Raw genomic sequence first — 24,245 nt, forward strand, 5'->3', positions numbered from 1 at the left:
AAATTTAGCTCCGTTGTGCTTAATGTAGTGTATTTAGAGAGAGTGAAATTGGCGGACGTTTAAGGACATGAAAAGCACTGATGACCAGCTGCTCACCTCTTTCAGTGGCTTCTTTTTCGACTAGTCTAGGGCGACTCACTTCTAGTGATTCTCTCCCCATGTTTCTAAGTTCTCTATTTTGTAATTAGTTTTCTCTTTGTTTTTTCTTCTCTTTTTGTAATCTTTGATATGCCTTATGCCGTTATGCATGAGGTAGTTTTTTGAATATATATCTTTATTACTTATCAAACAAAAAAAAGATACACATAAAAGTATAGCAAAATTACATGTTTAGCCCTCTTTTTAACGAATGTAGGTTACAGAATTCTAACTAAGCTAACCTCAAGCGGATATAGAGCCAAAATTCAAATCACAGATAAGCAACTTAAAAAGAGGGCATGTTCACTTGGTGCATGTTCACTTGCAAAAGAAGCATTTGTCAATCATTCAATTTCTTTCCTTACAATAGTTAATACTTTTCTGGCCAGGCCATTTGGTTTCTTTGCACAGCCAGATTGCCTTGCATTTCTCATCTTGCACGAGAATTGAGAGGTCCCTCAGTGATCAAAACATATTAACTTCTCTCTTCTTTTTTCTTTTTTTCTTTTTTTTGAGAGAGAGAGAGAGAGAGAGAGAGAAAACATATTAGCTTGGGTGAAAGGGTTTATGCCTTTATGGATATTCATTGCATTACAATTCTTTATGATATAAGAATGACTTCCATTTAGAGGATCCATACTATAGTCTATAGGTAAAATTCACCTTCATGTTAAAACTAGGCTTTAATTCGCGCAATGCACGGAAAAGCTTTACATAAATATGTAAAATACATATACACTATTGTTTATGAGAAATTTCTCCAATATCAAAGTGAGAAATTAAACAATTACTATCACATACAGACAATGATCATCCATAAGAAAATCACCTGAACCTTTAACCTCCCGAGTTGATAGAAAATTTTAAGTCATACCATCTAACTACACTCCCTTTAACCTCTTGGCTAGATAGGAATTTTAAGCCATGCCATCTAACTACACTCTCATTTTGAGTAATTATCTCCTACCACGCAAATGAAACACAAGAATTTTGCCAATATCCATGGATCTTGAGGATTAAATTACCGTGGTGGAGAGATACTCAAGTATTACATAGGAATGATGATCTTGAGTAATTTACTGTTGATAATGGGTTCCAAATAAAAATAACACTCGTAAATATAAGGCCTGAGGTAGATAACTAGAAGAGTAGCATCAATGAAGGAAACAAATTTAGACTGAAATTTTAGGTAAGAAAATGATGTGGGACTCATCCTAACATGTTTGAATCACAATCCAAAATATCATATATAAGCAAAGAGAAATAACTTTTTTCCGTGTGGTTTTGTAATTACTGCAGCAGGGTTCCTCCCACCACCACCAACAACAACAACAAACCCTAGAGTTATATATCAATTCTTTCTAGCATCCCAGATCAATTTCAGAGCAAGTGGCTAAATTTCATATCAACCATGGAACAGTAGTCCACTTATACAAAGTTTTACTCCAGATAGTAGAGTAAAGAAAGTAAATGTTTGTGCAAGTGCATGGCAACCCTTTTAATTCCAGAAAGGAAATGTTTCACATTTTGTGGGTGGGAAACTAAAACAATTTGCATTTCATTTAATTAACAGTGACAATGGGCAATATGCTGATAAATATAGCACATGGTTAACTCATATCATATTCAAAGTGTTCATAATCGTGAACACGATGTACCTTTCTCAATAAAGTTTCCATCACCCATCAAAAAAAAAAAAAATTACAAACTCACCTCTCCACCAGAACTTCCTTCTCTTTTACCTTAGTGGGGACAGAAATTTGAAGGAGCCTCATCCAACCATGGTCCGCTTTCGTCCTCTTTGTCGCACTACAATAAATAGCAGAAGAAGTTTGCACCATCAAATGCAATAAGAAAAAATTATTAATTCCTAATTGGGCCAAAAAAAAAAAAGTTAACAACAACAACAACAAAAAAAAATGGGAGGAGAGGGCCACACCCTGAGCAAGCTTGTTCAGTGTAGATGACCACTGTTTTGAGGACTTCCGATATGCAAGAAGTATCTGATCCATCTACTCAAGGTGCAACAATGAAGAAGTCAACGTCCAGTCAGAAAGCATGTATATAATAACATTAGGCGGCCCAGGGTAGAAGGAAAGGGGAAGAAACCAAAAGCATTTACAGAAAAACTGCGGGAGTCTGTGTTCTGTGGTTATGAGTAATTTTTCAAAAAATAATATTATGCATTAAACACAAATAAAGTAACTTTCTAAAAACTGAACTTGTTTCTCCCATAAAAATCCATTTCCTGGTAATAAGGCATATCATGAAGTATCCACTGTTTAAATCTTGTCCCTAAGAAATGATAATATGTAAAAATAAACAAAAATCAAGAAAGAAAATAGATTGATATGTAATGGTCGTAGAAGTTCTCTGCTGTTTTCATTCTCAAGAATATGGCAGATTCTCATCATCTTCAAAAGCATCATGCTCATAATATATTTAAAATGCAATTTTGTAAGAAATGCTCTAAACATGACAAAGTGAAGTATTTAAATAAAAAAGAAAAAGTGTATATATATATATATATATATATATATATATATATATATTATAGAGAGTTCATATACTGTACGATACACAACATTATACACACAAATAAAAAAAATCGACTCAAAATATAATTTGCTTTTTGACAAATATGACCTTACTTGTTCGGTCATGAAATAAAGCCCTCCCCCACACCCCAAAAAAAAATCCCATTCCAGATGTAGGTATCTAATTGCTGATTCTCTCTCTATCTCTATCTTTGTTGAATCAACAATGCTGATGATACAACTTCAACTCACAATGAGAACGTGCACATGCTGTACAAGGATGGAGTTCATGGAGCCAATGACAATGGAGGAGTGGAAGTTACTCTCTGTGGCCTACAAGCACATGATCAAGGCACACTTGATCACGCCGAGCCTCCTTTAAACACCCCCCCCCCTCCCCCAAATAATAATAATAATAATAATAAATAAATAAATAAACCTGCAATCCAAAAGAACTGCTCAACCTCAAAAATATTTGTAGGTCGGATGATCCCACTGGTCAGAATGGTATCACCAAGTTTATGGATAGTCCTGGTTATTTACCCTTAGAAAACCAACTTGTAAGTGGGTCACAGTCAAACTAGTCAAACCACCTAGTCCAATTTGGCTTTTAAAATAACATTAAATCTAGCACCAAGCTTCCCAATGCCAAACACTCATAAGAGTCTCTGAGTTTCAATTCTTTTTCTCATTTTCTCTTTACAATCTAAAAGCACAAGAAAATCTAGAATTAAGAGAAGGAAAACTACGTCGCTTACCACATTCCCACATGAAGAGTGCATGGAGAGCAGAGCTCGTTCAAGTACATATAAATCAACAGCTTTATCTTCTGGAAGGGTTGAAGTAAAGCTCAAACCAAAGTCAATAAGGACCTACAAAGAGATATTAATGGACTGTAAATGCAGGTTTAGAGCAACTTTAATCATAGAAAGTAAGATAAAGATGACGGGAAATGTCCAATATCACCCACCAAAAGAAAAAAGAAGAAAAGGGAACTCACCAGCTGGTTGGTACCACTCTTAAGTAACATGTTTGATGTGGTCAAGTCACCATGGATGAGACCACCATCATGCAATTTTCCAATTGCATCACCAATTTGTAAAGCAATATCATCCAATCGCTCTTCAATAATACCATGTGACCCGAATTCAAGCAGTATGTCTTTGACAGAAAGACCCTCCACATACTCAAATGTTAGAGTGTGCAGCACAGGGTCCACAGAATACAACACTGGAGTAGAAACTCCAAGTCGTCTTGCTTTTGTCATGCACCTGGCTTCCTGTTTCAACAATACATTTACAGAAGACATAGACAATAAGCAACACATTGATTCATTGATTTATGGAATAAAGAGTGGAAGGTAGTCCCAAAGCAAAAAAAACTTACCGCATTTAAGCGCTTAAGAGTTATTTTAGAATCCAAAGTAGGATGCCTATACTTCTTTGAGAAACGTTCCTTAATAACAGACCGCCTTCCCACAAAGTTTGAATCAAAAACTCTCTGAAAAGGAATGTCAAGATCAGCATAAAAATTACAAACTGCACGTGGTCAAAGTTTCAGTTCTAGTGGCTCGTGCAAAACTGAAAAACCAGGCAACTTAATTATTACTAGTGAGTGAGCTTTATTCTATCGAACATGGCAGAAATGCAAGGAACTTTGAGGGAGGGGGGTGAACCCATATTTTTAAACACAAAATAGGGAAAAAAATTAAGATGTATGTCTTCTTCTGTACTGGTTGTAATTGTAAGTATGTAAAACCGACCAAAAGGCCTTGAGAAGTTTAAATTGTAACTGCACTCACAGCTTCAGCTCCTTGCTTCAGCAGAATGAGAGAGCTTTCTTTCACATCTGTCTTAATCTCCATAATAAAAAACACCACAGCACCAAAATTCTGCACCGACAACTATCAGTTAGAAGAGGGGCAAAAAACCATAAAATAAAATCAGTTTCTTCTTTTGGTCTTTTTTAACATGATAAATAGAACATAACAAATCACAGGATGCACACAAAACACAATGAAACAATAAAATCCACTTGTGCCTCAATTGAGAGACCAAAGTAGTTCTAGTCATGTACAAAAGACACAGTATGGAAACTGACAACAAAGTTATTTAAGTAATTTACAGAAGACATGGTATGGAAATTGACAAAAATACTTAAAGCATGGAAGAAAAAGTTTGATATCTGACTCCCAGTCAAAATGAGACCAATTTGACAACACAAAGTTAATAGATGAGACCGAGGTAAACTCATTGCAAATAAACACCATAAAGTTTCAAACACCAACTAAAAATGAATGAGAATATAATGAACAGTTTAAGTGTCCAGATACAAACCAATTAAAATTTTTTGCATTCCAAACAAGATGCACAAAAGTCAAAGCCAACATAGAAAACACATAAAGAAACTGAATATTTAACATTCAAATGAGGAAAGTCAAAGACTTGGAATGAATGAGAGCCAGAACTTCCTTTGCTACCCCGATATTTTTTCTCTTTATAAGGAACCCCTATATTTTATTTTTTGTAACTCATAACAAATTTCATTTAGAAGGTGCCAAAATGGGAGCAACCTAACACGCAGAATGTATACTAAAAGTAGAGCGCACAAAATTAAATTTTTATTTATTTATGATAAGATAGGGAACCTTTCTAAAGAAAAGCCCTATGAACTCGCCTCTAGCTAGTAAACCCAACGGATAACCATCCCTACCCACCACAAAATTAACATTTAAAATGAAAATTAACATTTAAAATGAAAAGAATCTAAAAATACCAAAATATTACAAATAGGCCAGGAACAAACGGCTTCAATCTTCCTATGAATAACTCTCTTCCATTAAAAGTAAGTCCACTCCTTTCTCTCTAGATATATCACATTAAACATAAAGGATTCACCTTACACACTTCAATACCATCTCCTTTTACCAAATTATCTCTTCCAACACACCGATTAGTCAACCAGCCCGCTCTTGTCCTCAAACAAGCAAAACCACACAATTCCAATTCCAAACTACAAATAACAGTGTAATAATAAACAATCCATCCAACTCCCCCCCTCTGAGTATGCACATACACCACAAATCCTTTATCATCAAACCCCAACAACAATTACAACAAAGCCTTAGTACCAAAATTTTCGCAATTCTATCCTATCCAAAATCATTCTCTCACTGTATCACAAGTGCTCATATGGGATTAACTCATTTTCAGTGATTTATTTGGATAAAAAAAAAATTAAACTGGGTAAAAATACATTAGAAAAAGTAAAGCTTTAAAAACTTGTACATAAGCTGAAAAAGCAGGAAAAAAAATTAAAAATATCTGAACCCCACTTTCTCAAATATACGTATATGCTAAAAACGATTATTTGCAATGGTGCTCGGACTGGAACAGTTAAAGCTCTCAACTTTCTTCGCCGGTTTCAAAGCTAAAACGGCAACTCGGCGCAGATAGTGTTTTTTTTTCTTCATGTAATACAAACACTATCAAATATATTTCATAATCCAAAATGGGAAAATGAAAAAATCACGAAAAAAAAAAAAAAATCAAACCTCTTGTCCACGACCACAGGAAAACGGTGGCTCCGGCGTCCTTTTCCAAACTCCGGCGGCTTCTCTGCTTGGCCAATTGGAGCAGACACGGCGGTTTTTAATTTTAAGTTTTTTTTTTTTTTTTTTTTTCTGAAAGATTGCAGATATATTAACGAGGAATTTGTCAAATGCTGACGTGGATTAAAATACTTTGTTTGCCCTTAAATTTTGGTTGTTTTTATTTTTGCCGTTCTAAAATTTTCATTTTAATCCTTTATACTTTGTGGTTTTTTTTTTTTTTTTTTTTCTACAAAGATAAAAATTTTACTCTAAACTAATTTAAGTGTATATGTGTATAAAGCTTCATTCTGAAAACTTGAATTCCGGTCCTTTTCTCCTACACCTCACAAGCACTTATACTTGTGAAGTGATCATCCCACCAAGGGTATGCAAGTAGTGTTAGATATTTTTAATGTTTAAGTATTTTATAAAGAATTTATTTGTTGTAGGTAGATATAGACAAGTTATATTATCGACAAAAATGGACAATAGGACAAATAACGATGTCCTTGTCATCCATGTTCGTTACTCATATGACATTTAATTGTATATTTAACTATTTCATGAAAAATACTAACTCTAAAATACCTTGAATATAAGAATTTCATTATTGTAGATGCTAGCCTCATTACACGCGCTCTGCATATGTGATGAGGCTCTTTCTTTATTTTGGGTTTATGGTGGGCCTTTTGTGTTTTTGGGCTTGATTTCTCTAGTTGTACCATGGCCCGTGATTCTAAGGTAGAAGAGTTGGAATTAGCCTAAGTGAAACACACCTTAGGCCAGCTTGTGCACAAGTTGGGTCATCCTCATGTAGAAGCGCCTTGGTAGGAGCCTTAAATGTATATGTGCTCACAACAGGAACAACTGTTACAAATATTACAATAGGAAACACAATTCGACGAGATAACTGAAACATCTTTACAAATAATAATAACGCGTAAATAACACAACAAAAGAGAATAAAGAGGTCGTAGTAGAATATTACAATCACGAGTAACAAAACTGTAGCAAACATTTCAGTAATAAGGTAACAATTTAGTCATTCATCAACCAAAAGCAAGATTCGTTTGCCAAAGAAAAGGGCTTAACCTTTCAGCAAACACAAGTCCAAAAAGGGAGCTAATCTCCAATATGGGTAACCTCAAAGAAGGCTTCTACCATAAAGATTATACACTTTAGAAAAAGGACATAGATGACTTAAACTTGAATTCTTAGCTTATCAGAGAATGGGTAGCCATTTGATGGATGCCTCTATTCTTATCACTCCTGTTTTTTCTTGGATTTCTGTGTCTTTCTTTTTTTCTTTTTTTCTTTTCACTCTTTTTCTTCCCTGTTCTACTACTATTTCTTGTCGTGGTTCCTCCTTCTTTAACTATTCACAACTATGGCCTTTTATACTGCCTGCTGTTACAAGATTTACCATTTTTACCCCTCAACCGCTTTTGACTAGTTGTGGGCGTCCTTCCAAGACTGCCCACTGGCCTGCCAACTGCCCAACTACTACCATTATATTGTGTTGGCTGCACCATGCCTCATTCCCAGACAAAAGTGATTTGTCTTGTCTCTTATCTCTCTTTGTTTTCACTACTCTCATCTGGATAAGGGTTAAACATCTCCCTCACCTACCTCTATGACATGCATCTAGTGGTTCTAGCTCATATTTACTTATTTTGGATGAGATGTCATCTTAGCAGGACATTTCTCCCTAAAGAAGTTTGAGCAGGAACCCCAAAATAGGCTACGCCTTCTTTCCACCGTCAAACCACACCCTCTCATACCCTTAACTCGTGGCCCACCTCCCCTGTATTGGCTGGGTACAAGTAAGTGGTGCCTAGGTCCTGTGTGTATGCTCTACTTCCATCTAAATCCATTACTTTTCTAGCCTTCACGCATTTGCCTTTGCCTCCACGTTTGTCTGATTCTGCTACACGTTCTGGTAACTGTTTAACTCTTGGGGCATGAAAGATACATGGGCTTTTGGGTTTATGTTCTCTACTTTCCATCTCTTCTTTGGACTAGTCATTGCTTGGGTGTAGGCCCTCTCCTTTCTGCCTAGCCCATGTCCTCTTATTTCCTGTGTCCATGGGTTTCTTGGCTGGTGATCATGTCATGCCATTACACTGCTCGTGCTATATCATCACTTCTCTTTTATTTCTTTGTTGCCCAAGGGCTTATGGGCTGAGGCTCCTACCAGTCCATTTTCTACATCCTTTCCTCTTTTGGGCTTCACTAGCCAACATTCTTGCTGTGCCAGCCCATTTTCCACATCCTTACCTCTTTTGGGCTTTATTGGACCACATTCCTGCTGTGCCAACCCATTTCATTTCTGGAGCTTCCTCGACCCATTTTATTCCTTGGGCTTCCTCAGCCCATTTACTTCTTCTTTACCTCTTTTATTCCTATGGGCTTTTGCTAAATCATTTAGGCTTCCTCGGCCCAATTGTCATATCCTTACCTCTTATTACCTTTCAGGCTTATTGGCATTTATGCCAACCCTATGAATTTACTAACTCATTTTTTGGGCTTCCCTAGCCCATTTACTTCTTCTTTACCTCTTATTATTCCCATTGGTTTACTACTTTATTCCTTGGGCTTTCTCGGCTCATTTGCTTCTTCTTTGCCACTTATCATTTTCGTGGGTCTGCTGACCATTGTTCCTGCCATTCCAGCTTGCTGGTCTTTGCTTTACTATTTTATCTTCCCATTTTCTTCATATTGATGGGCTTCTTTTGCCATTGGGCCTTTTGTCAAAAGTGGGCATCAACAAGGTTTAATATAATTTTTAAATCTAAATTTGACTGTTGTTAATGAGATTACACGAGAAAATATTTTTAAGAAGTTAAGATTTTGGATTTTGAAAAGTAGTAAGTTGTTGTCCTAATTTTTGGAAAAAAAAAATGTATCAAACGTGATGTGTGCTAATTTTTAGGAAAAAAGTTTTTCGAGTGGTTTTTTTTTTTTTTTTAAAAACATAGAACTTTCCTTTTAGTTTTGAATTATATTTATACCCAAGCCTTAGTATGGGTAATTTTGTATGTTTGGGACTAATTTATTAGCTAACATTTTGCTTTTTGACTTTTATATGCTTTTTAAAAGCTCTTTTTTTTTTTTTTTCTCACTTGTTTAAAGTTTAATTATATTTTAGCACACTTTCAACAAAAAATTTCAGTAAAAAAATAAATAAGTTGCTCCCAAATATACAAAAACCATAGTTCTCAAATACTTCTAGACTTTTGGCATTACTAATTCACTATGAAGGCCATAAAGTCAAGTTTCATCAAATATTTTAATCAACAAAGAAAAGATGTTCATTGACAAGCTAGAAATAAATACATTTCACAAAGTTCATTGCCTCCTAGACTCAAACTTTCCCTTGAAAGAAGGGGTGTATTTTAGTACATAGAATCATATTGCATTGACACCATTACAGTGGAAGAACCTATCGATGATCTTGAGGGAGAAGACAAGTAAGGTTTGGGGGGGATTTGCAAAGATTCGAGACTCCCTTCCAACATTTCCACCACTCTACTCATTGATGGTCTGTTTGATGGATCAGTTTGTATGCACCACAAACTCACTATTATCATCTTCCTTGCATTGTCTTCATCTCCTTCATTTAAAAGGCCTAGCAGTCCTAGTTCTTCATTTAGTTCAAGATGCTTGTAAATCCAATGTGGAAAATATATCCCACTAGTTAAATCAACACTAACATCAATATTCTTTCGGCTTCCTACCATTTCTAAAACCATCATTCCATAACTATAGACATCTGACTTGTGAGAAATCCCTCCAAAATTTCTACAAAATACCTCGGGAGCTATATACCCAATAGTCCCTCTTGCACCGACCATTGATATAATACTCTTTTCTCTAGGGCATATCTTTGCAAGGCCAAAATCAGAAATTTTTGGGCAAAAGTTCTTGTCTAAAAGAATGTTGTGAGGCTTTATGTCAAAATGCAAAATTTGTGTGTTGCACCCTCTATGCAAGTACTCTAAGCCTCGTGCAATGCCAATAACAATCTTGTATAATGTTTCCCACCCCAATTGATGATTAGAACTTGAAGGATTTCCTTTATATATGAACTTCTCAAGAGATCCATTAGGCATAAGCTCATAGATAAGAGCTCTTTTAGATCCCTCAAAGCAAAAGCCCTTAAGAGTGACAATGTTAACATGGGAGGTCCTACTAATGCTTGCAACTTCGTTAATGAATTCCTCTCCATTACCTTTTGAATTATTCAAAACCTTCACTGCCACAAAACAACCATCTTGTAACTTCCCCTTATAAACACTACCATAGCCCCCTTGGCCTAATTTATCATTAAAGGACTTGGTCATTGTCTTGACATCTGAATAACTGTATCTTCTAATAACAAGAGGTCCACGATTCCTTAGAAAGGCCTCGACATTCTGATGAGCTAGATTTTCCTTCTTCCAAATATCTTTAATTGATGAGAGCTTTCTCCAGAAGTAGATTATAAACATCAAAACTCCAATTCCAGCAAACGAAGTGGCTATAATAAAAGAATAGAGGTTATGAAGTAATAAATGGTGACACGACAATAACTCAAACTACATATTTATAATGTCTTGAACCTCAATTGCATTTTCTTGTGGTGACACAATAGTAACAATGAAGAAGGACATGCCAAGGATGACTTGGCATCCAGTATTATAAGCAGAATAAAGGATATAGGGAGCCTTGGAGGAAAATCATGATCTATGAAAAATTAGCTAATGTACCGATGGATTCCATACATACAAGTACATGATATTGAATTATAAAAAAACGGAGCAAATGGAGCCTTTACCAAAACTAATAACGAAACCTTATATTATTGCATGAATAATACTCTGAAGATTTGATAATTAGACACATTGTGAGAAGGGATTAAAAAGAGGTCACAGTTTAAGTTTTAAAGACACACTAGATCACTTCCATAGGGAATCATTTCAGTTCTATAGGATAGGCTGCCCAAGCAAACATGTAAATATTAGTATCAACAAAAAGATTTGATTAAAGAAGTATGTTACCTATAGCAATCACTTTCAAACTCTTAATCCCTGTATCAAAAGCAGCAAAGAACATTACTATTAGTTGAATAATAAAAAATAAAATAAAAATTAGTGCAACATATTGACAGAGCAAAATTGGTATTCTTTGAAATCTCAACAATATTTAAGAAAGAGCAATGAACTTCGGTCTAGATTTATCTGATAGATTTTATAACAAGAGTTCAATCTATTCTATTTTCCTAAAAGAATGAGCCAATCTGAATCTACTAAATCTAGTGCCGCAGAAGAGCGATATGTGAATTGTAGCATAGAACAGAATAGCAGCAAGTCATATAAATATATTAAGAATAATTAATACATAGAAACCAACGAAATTTATAAGAATTTTTGCTAATTTGAAAATTCCCGTGTCAATACCTTCCTCCAAATTGGCACAATGAAAATTCTTCTACTATAACAGTTGGAACATTCATCAAACACAAACTTCACTATAAAACTTTGTTGTTTCATAGTAACATGATATCAGGGTGAAAGTTCTCTCTCTCTCTCTCTCTCTCTCTCTCTCTCTCTCTCTCTCTCTATATATATATATATCTATGAAGATGCAAAAACTTCTCTCTTTTTTAGAGCTATTTGAGAATGGAAAGCCTACCAGTAACAAAGTTATTTCTATTTCTCATAATCTAATTTTGAAACTAATACGAACCTATGAAGCACGGGTGTGTTTTTTGATTCGGGTGCGGGTGCGGCGATTAAAAAATTATTAAAAATATTTTTAATATATTTTTACCATTAAAATATTCTTAAAAAACACATTAGATTCACAAAACAAGGAAAGAAGAAGGCAAGAAACACAAAACAAAGAAAGAAGAAGGCAAAACAAAAAAGAAATGTCCTACACTCTCACGTCTCACCTAATCATGCCACGTATCAACAAATATCAGATAAAATGACCAAAACAGCCATATGACTTTGAGTGCAACTAAAGGGTCCAATAGAATACAAAGCAAAGGGCATTTTGGGGTAATCAGTCTTTTTATATTAAAACTCACTTTGTCCCAGGCCTAATAGAGTAGCAGTTGTGTTGTTGTGGAATATGGCTCTCTCTCTCAATTTAGTTGTGGGTTTCAACTCAACGGTAAGACTTAGGTTTCAGTTTTTGGACAGCTAATGCTTAGGTTTCAGGTTTTTACTAGTGCAATGCATGACTCAAGGCCAATTTCAGCCGTTTCGGTCAGTTTCGGTCGCCGGCCGATACACTCCGATTTGGCCGATACGACCCGATTCTAGCCGAATCGGCCCTGTTCGGCGCGAGTCAAAGCCAAGTTGGTGCGAATCGGAGCTGAGTCGACGCCAATCCCAAAAAAAAAAACTCAGACGCGGCACCGATGCGCAAGCAGCGTCGGACGCGGGTGCAGCGCCCATTTTGCCACGTCCGTGCATCATAGATACGAACTAGCTAAAACCATTGCTGTGGAGGAGGGGATCATGGCATGGAACAGAAAAGTATCGGCACTTGTATTAGTATTTACTATAACATAAGAATGTAAAGAATCTTGTATGCAATGAAATCTTTAAGCATTTTCAATATGTGTGTGTGTAGGACAAGAAAATTTTGTGCTATTCCGATGTCTATACCTTTCTGAAAGGCTTTCTCTGTAACGGTACAATTAAATTCTCCTTTCTTGTCAAGCTCGCATAGACCTCCTCTACTATAACATCTGCTACAAGCATCAGATACATGGACTTCAAGGTCAAACTCAGCAGTTATATTCAGTTCAGCTTTATGTGAATAATGCTCTTGTACTGGGAGCTGAATAGTTGAACATCCAGAAGGAAAACTCTGAGAAGCCTCGTTTGAATGAGTATAGTAGATATTATAGTCTCTGCAGCTCATATATTCTAAATTTGTAGGTGAAGTAATATTAAGAGTGCGACTGCATTTAATTAGGGTCTGATTGGGTGTGGTGAGTTTAAAAGAGATTAATGGAGAATTTGGAAGAGTAAAATTGATTAAGTATTCGCATTTACTGGTATTCAAGTACTCCCAAAGCGAAAGGTCCCTGATACGTATGGTTTGTGTGGTGTAATTAGTGTAAGAGATGTTTATAACTTCATATGGTCTTCCACTCCACGGTCCCTGTGGCAGTTGGATGGTTGGAGCTGTTTGGTCACAAATTACTGGCAGTAAACCGCAAAAGGGGGGTGGGATGTTGGTGACTGGAAATCCGATGTTACCGAATTTCCCACATTGAAATGGCGAACAATTTTGGAGTTTTCTCTGTACTTCTTCAGCTGAGTGAAGCAGAACGAAGTGTGAGAGAAGAAAGAAAACAAACAGGAAGACAGAAGCCATCCCAAAATTCCTGATTCACTAGCAAAAACAAAAATCACTATTCACAAACTAGAATCTATTAATCTAAACTTAAACAAAGTATTTGTTAAACTTCTTTTCTTCTTCCTTCACTATATAATATTTTGTTTCTCTAACAGGTCTGTTTGTACTTGACTTGGAAATTGAAAAAAGGAAGACTTGTGAAACCAGGTTGAAATTATTAGAGTAAGACTCACGGTACTCTCTTTTTTTTTCTTTTCTTTTTTTCAAAAGCTCAGAGCAGTCAAAATTTTGGTGTGGAAAGCAGTGCGGCATTGTTTGAATCGTGAAGACGTGTGGAGAGAGTCGTGTGGATTTACTTGCCCATGAAAAACGGGGGCCTGCTTGTCTGAACCCAAATGGAGCTAACCCGAACTTAGATATGACCGGCTCACATGCTATATATTCTCCTCCGCCTAGGGACCCCCAACCCTGCAACGTCCTTTAACAATGGCAGTTCATATCATATGGGATATAGGGAATCCCATATTCACATCCCCAGTTCTATTGTTATTAACTTATTCCTCTTCTGTTCGAACATTAAACTCCCAATTTTAATTTAGTGCCTGAACCTCAAAATCCATATAAATTCACTCATAACAGCTAGTTCTGGAGAGCAGCCTTGCTGTTTCTTATTTAGTTTTTGGTGAAAGTATGTTAAAATATACTTATACCTTAAAAAAAAAAATTTAAAAAGTAATGTATTAAAAAACTATACATTAAAGATAAAAACTCAAAACTGAAGTTCATATCAAACACACTCTCACAAAGAGTTTTCATCCATCTCTTGTGGGGGTAAGTGCCATTTCTTTGAAAGGTTATACTTGAGCTGTGTATTTTTTTTTTTCTTTTTTTAATTTAAGGAATTGGTTTATATTTCTTTTAATCAAGTGAAATCTTATTTTAAAAATATTGGTTTATTTTTCAAGGCAAATAAATATGAATATTTATGAATGTGACTTTCCCTGCAATCTCCATTTTTATTGTTTATTTTTCAAAGCATGATACATCGGAATGTAATTTTATGATATGCATGATGATATGATAAGAGAGTTGATGTCAAATTAGGTCATATATAATAAGTGGGGGAGTAAAAAATAAAAATTATGGGGTCAAATTTACATCAATTTAATTCATAATTACTATTTATATAACTCAAAATATATTTTTTCATCCGGTCAGTTTTGTAAGCTGAAAACTATCTTTTAAATCATATTGATTACAATTAACATTTTTTAAAGTATTTTAGAACTTAATTTTTTGTTAAATAATTTAAAAAATACGTAGAATGTACTAATATTTTTAAAACTTATGAAACAACTAAAGCTAGTGCTGCAGATGAATAGTACGTAGATTATGACATATTTGGCACAATGAAAATTCCTCTATGGACTATCATGACAATTGTAACAACTAGTCGCTAATTCTTATGAAAGTCTAGTTTATACATAAAGACATTCTAATTTTACATGAACTATCATAATTGTAATAATAGCACTCTATTTTTTTTGATGGAAAACATTTTGTAAAGATAGTCTTTCGTATTTTCTAGTATTTGGTAGTATTAGAAAAAATGAGTCAAAAGAAAATTATATTTAGTCAATATAAAAAGTATGGCTTATTTATAGAGATCGTTTTCCACTAATTTTTTTTTGTGTGGAAATAACTCTATCTCACAGCAAATTAATTAAAGGAAATCAGGAGATTATTTTTCAAATCATTTAAGGTTGCTACCAAACATAAGAAAATGAGATTTAAAAAAAAATAAAAAATGTTTTTTGAAAAACGACTAGTTTTCTAAAAAGCATCATCGCTGAAATAAACAAAGAGTTTCAAAGTAGAAACAAACAAAGTGTTTCTAGGTAGCATTTGTGGATCACCATTCAAGAAAAGAGTTTCTAGGTAATATATTGTGGACCACCCAAAAACCTCTGTTTTCTCATACTAGAACCTTCCCTAACAAGTCCCTCCAATAACTTTCCATGAGTTTTTAGGTAGCATTTGTGCTCCCATCAAACAATCTAAAAAACACTGGCATTCAAGGTCCTGTGGACCAAAAAAGTAGGATTTTGGAGAAGTCAATAGACACTTACCTAAGTAGCAAGTTCCATACAATTACAAACCAGGTGATTTTTTTTTTTTTTTTAAAGAGAATTCACATTGGCTCTTCCATTGACATTATTTAGAAACACCCTACCCCATGGTCAAGTTTGAGACTTCCCCTAAAGTATTTCAAATTATTACCATTCTTCTGCATCATAGTAGAATTTATATAGGTTAGTGTATTTTTTTAAAAATAAATAATTTTATTAGAAAAGGAAAAGAGAGGCAACATAAAAAGTATGGTTTATTTTTAAAGATTGTTTTTCACTATATATATATATTGGAAAACAACTGTATCTCACAGCAAGTTAAATAAAAGAAGTTAAAAGATTATTTTTCAACTTATTTAAGGTTGCTACTAAATATTAAGAAAATGATTTTTTTTTAAATAGAAAATGTTTTTTGGAAAATAACTTATTTACTAGAAAACATCAGTGCTAAAACAACTTATTTTCTAGGTAGCATTTGTGGATCACCTTTTACGCAAAGAGCTTCTAGGTAGCATTTGTGGATCACCTTTTAAGCAAAGAGCTTCTAGGTAATATATTGTGGATCACCCAAAAACCTCTGTTTTCCCATACTAGAACCTTCCTCAATAGATCCCTCCAATAACTTTCCATGAGTTTTTAGGTAGCATTTGTGCTCCCATAAAACAATCTAGAAAATATTGGCATTCAAGGCCCCTGTGGACCAAAAAAGTAGGATTTTGGAGAAGTCATCAATAGAGACTCACCTAATAGCAAGTTCCACACAATTACAAACCAGATGTATTTTTTTTTTTTTTTTTCTAAAGAGAATTCACATTGGTTCTTCCATTGACAATATTTAGAAACACCCTACCCCATGGTCAAGTCTGAGACTTCCCCTAAAGTATTTCAAATTATTACCATTCTTCTACATCTTAGTAGAATTTATATAGGTTAGTGTTTTTTTTTAAATAAATAATTTTATTAGAAAAGGAAAAGAGAGGCAACATTAAAAGATGTACACACTCCCTTTTCAAAGAATACAAATTGAAGGGAAAGAGAGTTGGAAAACTCAATAAAAGACATCAAGGGGACGCCACCCAAGGTTGTCAAAATCGGGATCTTACGTAGGATCGTAGGAGGTAGGTGAGATCGTGGATCGTAGGATCGGATCGTAAATCGTAAGATCCTATATTATTTGAGAAAAAAACAAAAAAAATAAACATTTGTATGTTAAATAATCACATAAATTATACATTCATTAATATAATTACCATACATCACTATATTCATTTATAAGCATCATTTAAAGAGGTCAAAAATCTCAAAACATGACACTCTATTGGAATATTTTTTATTCGGATCCAACTGGCACACTCTCTACATTAGAGTTGAAAAATTTGGTCTATTGGGATTTTATTTTTCATTTAAGTCCAACTGAGCAATCTATTAAGTTTAAAAACATTACAAGAAATAAAGGTCGTTTGGGATCGTCAAAATCGTGTGATCCTATCGATCCTAAACGATCGCAAAGATCCTTGAAAGATCTGAATCGTTTTGAGCAGGTGAGATCGTAAAATCGTAGGATCGTAGGATCCAGATCGGGATTTTGACAACCATGACGCCACCTAACACGCACATCCAATCATACAAAAACCATTAAGTGTATTCTTTCATATCACATGTTCCACATAACACATAACGGCACACCTTGGCTACTCTGTGGCGATGAAAACATCATAAAACTATATACCTAGAGTTTGAGCTCTGACATTAAAAACCTTGAGCATTCTAGCATGTCCGTATCTCTTTGAATTAAGAAATTTGATAACCTGACCAAGTACAAAAGGTTTTTCAATGAATTATAAGACTTTTAAGTCTAGGAAGAATATTATTTAATTTGAGAAAGATATTTCTCTATTGTCAATTGACCTACCCATGTACAACATTGTTATCCACTCTTTCTAGCAATTCAAGCACATCAATACACCCAAGAAAACAATGTTATTCAAGTTAAATTAAAAATATGAAAACATAGTAGACTGTTATATTTAAAGCAAGAGAAGAATTGAAGAAAACCTCTACTCTAACCTGCAAGGTAAATAAGCATTAAAGATGATGCATGGGGCACTTTTTAAATTCCTAACAAATCAACAAAAAAAACATAGCAACAATTATCCAAGGATATTGAATAGAAAATAGTACCTCCATGAGTTATAACAATGGACAAAACTTAGGTACAGTACCTTAGGTGTTGTTCCTTAGATTCCCCTCTTAAAATTCAGCCATGTGGCTACTTAATTAAAAAATATACTTCCATCCCATGAAAAAAATCCACATAGCAGAATTTTAAGAGGGAAACTTAAGGAACAACACCAAAGTACTATACCTAAGTCTTGCCCTATAACAATACATGGTCATATTTATAATTTAGGGTTAGCGTGATTGGAATAGCGATGGGTTGGGTTAGACGGTACCAACATTAAGGCTTTGGTTGATTTTGAAATTCAATAGATGGTGAGAGAAACTTAATGGTATTTTTTTATTACGACTTGAAAAAGTCAATCACAACTCAATGGGAAAGGAGAAAAAGAGAGGTAGAGAATAAAATTGTAGAAGACTGGTGGCTGGCGTGGAGACAGGTCGGGGTAGGGGAACAACGAAGAGAGAAGGGTTTGAGGGGATTGTCAGGGAGAGAGAGGTGAGAGGTAAAGGTTCCACATCAAGGAGAGAAGCTATGCATTTGAGCTAGGCGAAAATGTGGAGAGGCTTATCGTGTTCTTAAAAACAATCGGGATGTTTTTAAAGTTTACGTGGCAAGTTCTTATGAAGTCAAAAAAAAGTCAAAAGTTTTGGTTATATAGAATTTATAAATTATCAAACACATAAATTTCACAATGGAACATTGCAAACTATTGTTTCTCCCATTTGCATTTAAGGGAAGATGAATGATTGAACATTGAGGCAGAAGAGAGTAAGATTTTCAGGTGGATAAGTATAAGATCAGACAAACAAATGATTTGAAAATTGTACAGTCTTCCACTCCTCTCTAGTTGGATCTTTGGAGATATGTTGAAAGTTCTCTTTTTATAACTATGCAAGGTGCATAAGCTACCTTCTAGTTGTGAGCTAGTTGCCTATTGTAGAATGGGAAGCTTATGAGTAACAAAGTTATTTCTATTTCTCATAACCTAATTTTGAATCTAATATGAATTTGCTAAAACCATTGTTGTAGTGGAGTAAATCATGGCATGAACAGAAATGGTAGAAACACTTGTATTAGGATTTACTATAACATAATGATAAAGGTATTTTCTTCCAGTAGGAAATTTTGTTACTCATCTGTCCTAAGCGATCCCGACAAACCTAAGACCCCCTCTCTATCCATCTAGCTAAGTACTCTCAAGGGCCGATGGTCCAATCCACACTGTATCGACGGATGCGCTACGCACCCTCCTAACCGTGCGTCTGTCACCACATAATGTCCCTCAGATCCATCATGGTAATGAATGAGAGAATGCACAACGAGTGGAAAGATGAAGAATGGATGAATCCTCGTCTCTTCATCGGCATGTCGACAGATAGGTGGCCAAGCCAATACACAGAGGTGATGGGCCCCACAATTCTTTACATAGTCTCCACGCATAGGTCCCTAAATGGAAATATCTTGCACATTATGTCCAAAGACCCTACTACATGTCCATATCTTCCCCATATGGAAAGACACCCTAGAATCTTGGAAACCCTAATTCAAGATTTTCTCAACAAGGAAAGATTCTACATCAAAGGGATCTAGATTCACTGTTCACTACTATATAAGCATCAAACCTCTTTTTCTCCCAGGTATGCAGAAAATCCCTAACTCTCTCACTATAGAGTTCCTAGAAATTTCTCACTCACTGATTTGACCTTCATAGGGTCTTTGGCTGGCATCCCACCGATGAGCTCACTGATGATTTTTGTGCATCATTACATAAAATTGTAAAGAAAGTCATATGCAAATGCAAAGAACTCTATAAGCATTTTCAATACATGTGTACGTAGCTCAAAATTTGTGTGTGTAATTCTAACATCTTTACCTTTCTCTATAATGGCACATTGAAAATTTCCCTCCTCGTCATGTTCGCATAGACCCCCCTCCACCGTAACAACTGCTACAAGCATCATATACATGCACTTCAAAATTTTCATGTGTAATTCTAACATCTTTACCTTTCTCTATAATGGCACATTGAATGCTCTTTTACAGCTAGGACCTGAATAATTGAACATTCAGAAGGAAAACTAGGGGAGCTATCGTTGGAATGAGTAAAGTAGAAATTATAGTCTCTGCTGTTCATCTTCTTTAAAATTTTTAGAGAAAGTAATATTAAGAGCATGATTGCATTTATATAGAATATGATTGGGTGTGGTGAGTTTAAAAGAGATAAATGGAGAGTTGTGAAAAGTAAAATTGGCTGAAGTATTCGCATTTTTGGGAGTTTTCTCTTTACTTCTCCTTCAGCTAAAAAAGCGAAAGGTGTGAGAAAACAAAGAAAACAAACAGAGAGATAAAAGCCATCGCACAATTCCCAATTCACTAGCAAAAAACAAAAATCACAACCAAGAATCTAAATTCTCTAAACTAAAACAACGTATTTGTATAACTTCTTATCTTCTTTCTTCACTATATAATATGTGGTTTCTCTAATTAACATTGTACTTGACCACTTGGAAAGTGGATATAAAAGACTTGTGAAAAAATAGGCTGAAATAGGTGGGGTACCCATCTCAATTCTCAAACGTGCTCTACGCATTGAGGAGTTTCTACTCATCTTCCCCATTCAAGCTTAGTGGAAGACTCACTTAATTCCCCGACTCTTCAAAACCTCAGACCAATCAAAAGTTTGTAGTGGAAATCATTGCGACTGGTTTAAATCGTGAGTACATGTGGACTGGGGTCTTTGTGATTTGGGTACAAAACAAACAATCAATTGCCCTATAAAAATGGAAAATGCTAAGTCCATAACTTGCTCACGTGGTAAGTCTTGAGTGGTGGAGTAAAAGTGGCGGGTCCACAACTCCACCACTCAAGACTTATCACGTGAGCAAATTGTGGCAAAAATTGTAGTCCTATCATTACTCAAAAAAAGGGCTTGAATCATAATGAAGTTAAACCAAACCTAATCTTGACCAACCCACTTGCCATCTTACTCCACACTCCACAGACACGCCTATAGTATGTGGTGCTCATGCCATTCCATAATCCATATTATTTGATCCCAATATTATTGAAACTTGAAAGGTAATTATATAAATCATATATCTAATGGACCATATACCACTAAGAAAATTACATAATATGGTTAGGGCCTGCCTAAACAAGGTTTTTCTTCAACCTACTATGTGGTGATTTGTAAGACCATCTACATATAATATTTAAACAAATCATACGATTTATTAGAAATGTCATATGACTAAAAGTACATGAGAATAGTGTTTTTAACCGCCATGTAATGGATTGGAGGAAATTTATTTAAACCGGTTTGGAGGTAAAGTTTTTCCTGCAAGTATTGCACTATCCAAGGTCCAAGCGGAGTCCAAACCATTGCTAAATGTCAAATGCTCAATTTCCATTTGAAAAATAAAAAATAAAAAATAAATGCTTTAGTGATACATAAAAGTTTAGCTCAAAATTGATTTGGAGTTATCTACCTCCAACCCATTATATGGTCATTGAAGAGATTATTGTTGATGCCCACTTTGGCATGGAGGCTCAATAACAGGAAGAAGTCTAACAATATGGGAGGAAGAGAGTTAGTAAATTGAGAAGAAAACTATTAAGCCCAAATGGCAAGAAGAATAGATCATAGGCCTAGAAAATAGCAAATGGCCCTCAAAGAAAGCATGCGGGCCCAAAGGAGCCCAGAGAAAGAGGTAGTAAACCCATTAGCATTATGAGAAATAAAAAGCAAGCAAGGATGGGCTAAAAAGGCCCGAAGTAATGAATTAAGTGAGTAAAGGGTTGGTGGGAAGGCCCATAAACCCCAAAAGTAAAGGATATGGTAGTTTGGGCTGGGAAAGCCCAAAAGACTTAGCAAAGGCCCATGAGAATAAAGAATTGGAATAGGTCGAGGACACCCAAAAGGATGAAATGGGCCAAGGAAGCCCAAAAGCAATGGAATGGGCCAAGAAAGCCCAAAACAACATGAATGCTAGCCTAATGATAATACTGAGCCACTAGAGTTAAGCAAACGGAAAGCATATAGTAGGCCCAAAAGAAACCCAGCAAGCACAGGTCAAACAATAACACAGCAGGAGTGACAGAAGCGCTAACAGACCCGCAAAAGGGGCAAAGAATGGATTAAGGAAGGAAAAGCCCACAATCAAGCAAGACCTAGCCCAAGAAGGAAGTGAGACATAAAGAACGAAGGCTTAAACACCCATTCATGCCACAAGAGGTTAAGAACGTGTAGCAAAATGTACAGACGAGCCTTTAGGTCATGGCAAATGCATGAGCAATAAACAAGCCATGGACACATGGAAGTGGAGCATGCATAAGGCTCAGGCACCACCAACCTGTACCCAGCCAATACAGGAATGGTGGGCCATAGGTCAGAGGTAAAAGAGGGTACGATCTGGAGGTGAGAAGAAGGGGAGAGCCTACTCTGGGGTTCCCGTTCAAACTCTTTTGGGGGAAATGTTTTACTGGGATGACATACCACCCAATAGAGGGAAAGATGAGTTGGAATCACTAGGTGCATGCCATGAGGGATAATGAAAGAGAATGCCTACCCTTATCTGGATGGGAATGCCATGATGAGCAAGTAAAAAAAATAAGACTCTTTGTCTGGTAATGGGATGTGGTACTGCTAGCACAGGTAAGTGGTGGTGGCTGGGCAGCTGACAGACCAGTGGGTGGTCTAGAAGGACACCCACACCCAGACAAAAACAGTTAAGGGGTAAAATAGTAAAAACCCATCATGGCAAATAGTATAAAAGGGTCATCTCCCGTGCACAAGAAACAGAACAAGGAGGAAAGGGGATAACATAACAACACCATAAGAAAACAACGAGATAGGTGAGTAAAAAAACAAAGTAGTGAACTTTGAAGGAAAGGAGAGTTAGAAAGCAAAATAGAGAGTAGGCAAGAGTGTGGTAGTAGGCATGCACCGATAGGCTAATCCCTTCTCTCCCTCTAAAAGCATACTCTCTAGTAAGGATTAAGGAATTTGAGAATAAGTCATTTAGGCCCATTCTCTCAAAGTGGGTAATTTCCATGGTAGGATCTCCTCGTGAGGTTACTCACATTGAAGAAGTGGTTCTCGTCCTGGACTTAGCTATTCAGGACAACCAAGCATGGCAGATTGATCAATCTTTCTTTCATTTTATCGATTACACATCGGTGTTATTTCCCTTTCTTTTTCTTTATTGTTATCATCTTTTTTATATTGCATTATATTGTTGTGCTTCCTCTTCTTTTGTTTCATTCAGTATTTCTTGTCTTCTAGCTAACAGTAAGCATATTTCCTTTTGTTGTTGTTGTTATATTACACATGTCTGTCATAACTCTTTTGTAACAACTTCCTCTGCTATGGGCATGTGACCAAAATTTTAGCAAAGGGGTTTTCATTTATGCACAAGCTGGCTTAGGGTGTATTACAATCAAGCCGGTCCTCACTCTCTTACCCCAAACCATTGGGCCATGGCGTGGCAAGAGGCAGCCCAGCCCGCAGTTGCAAAAAGGCCCACCACATTTAAATTGGCGACTTCACTGGGGAGTTGGGAAAAGGATAGGGATAGTAGACAAAAACCATCACAAGCTATGCCCCCAAGATCCAAAACAACGTGAAACATGTGCCCTCACAGGCAGAGTCAAGGCCAACAACGCCCCACCAACACCAGCCCAACCAAGCGGAAGGTGTCAATAGAGTCGGGGCTAAACCTCAACAACAGCAAAGAATCCCCACTGATAATGCCAATGTTTTTATTGAAGTGTTGCGGTCATTGCAACAATTGCAGCAGCAGATGATGGAGGAGATCCATTAAATATAGGCGGACAAGACAAAGGAAAAAGGAAGCCAACATGACCCTGAGCATGCAGAGACAAGGAGGAGACCGCAGTTGGAGGTGCTCTGCAAAACACAGAACAGTGTTTTATCACTATGGCCGAAGTTGCAGCTCTCCTAGAGCAAGAAAAGGCCAAAGCACCCAAGGAAAGGTTTTATGCGCGAAGACCTCCTTACCCACTAAGAATACTCAGCAAGCCATACCCCGAGAGGTATGAACCACGAGTTTTTGCACAATACGATGGTAGAAAGGGAAGGGTTGTCGAGCATGTGAGCAAGTTCATTCATACCCTTGGCCCTTATGCAGCTAACGAGGACATGTGTCTTTGAGTATTTTCTAAATCACTATGTGACCGTGCGTACGCTTTGTACTCCGATTTGAAACCAAGGTCAATCCCAACATGGGATGACATGGTGGACATATTTTGTACTAAGTACTTTCACGGAGAAGAAACAGTAGTGCTTG

At 36.0% G+C, this 24,245-nt stretch overlaps 2 protein-coding genes across 2 annotated transcripts; both read right to left on the bottom strand.

The window, feature by feature from the left end:
- Window positions 1-1,516: 1,516 nt before the first annotated feature.
- LOC142607909 (uncharacterized) lies at window positions 1,517-6,341 on the bottom strand. Its single transcript, XM_075779576.1, has 7 exons — window positions 6,229-6,341; window positions 4,477-4,566; window positions 4,062-4,175; window positions 3,676-3,954; window positions 3,434-3,547; window positions 2,078-2,150; window positions 1,517-1,947 (listed from the first exon to the last, which is right to left on the bottom strand). The coding sequence occupies exons 2-7, from the start codon at window positions 4,537-4,539 to the stop codon at window positions 1,910-1,912; spliced, it is 681 nt and encodes a 226-aa protein (XP_075635691.1). The 5' UTR covers window positions 4,540-4,566; window positions 6,229-6,341; the 3' UTR covers window positions 1,517-1,909.
- Window positions 6,342-9,569: 3,228 nt separating this feature from the next.
- Window positions 9,570-13,682, bottom strand: LOC142608442 (LEAF RUST 10 DISEASE-RESISTANCE LOCUS RECEPTOR-LIKE PROTEIN KINASE-like 2.4). The gene is made up of 3 exons (XM_075780222.1): window positions 12,927-13,682; window positions 11,307-11,336; window positions 9,570-10,786 (listed from the first exon to the last, which is right to left on the bottom strand). The coding sequence occupies exons 1-3, from the start codon at window positions 13,642-13,644 to the stop codon at window positions 9,663-9,665; spliced, it is 1,872 nt and encodes a 623-aa protein (XP_075636337.1). The 5' UTR covers window positions 13,645-13,682; the 3' UTR covers window positions 9,570-9,662.
- Window positions 13,683-24,245: the final 10,563 nt, after the last annotated feature.

The sequence above is a fragment of the Castanea sativa genome, chromosome 8 (assembly GCF_040712315.1).
Source record: "Castanea sativa cultivar Marrone di Chiusa Pesio chromosome 8, ASM4071231v1".
Lineage (NCBI taxonomy): Eukaryota > Viridiplantae > Streptophyta > Magnoliopsida > Fagales > Fagaceae > Castanea > Castanea sativa.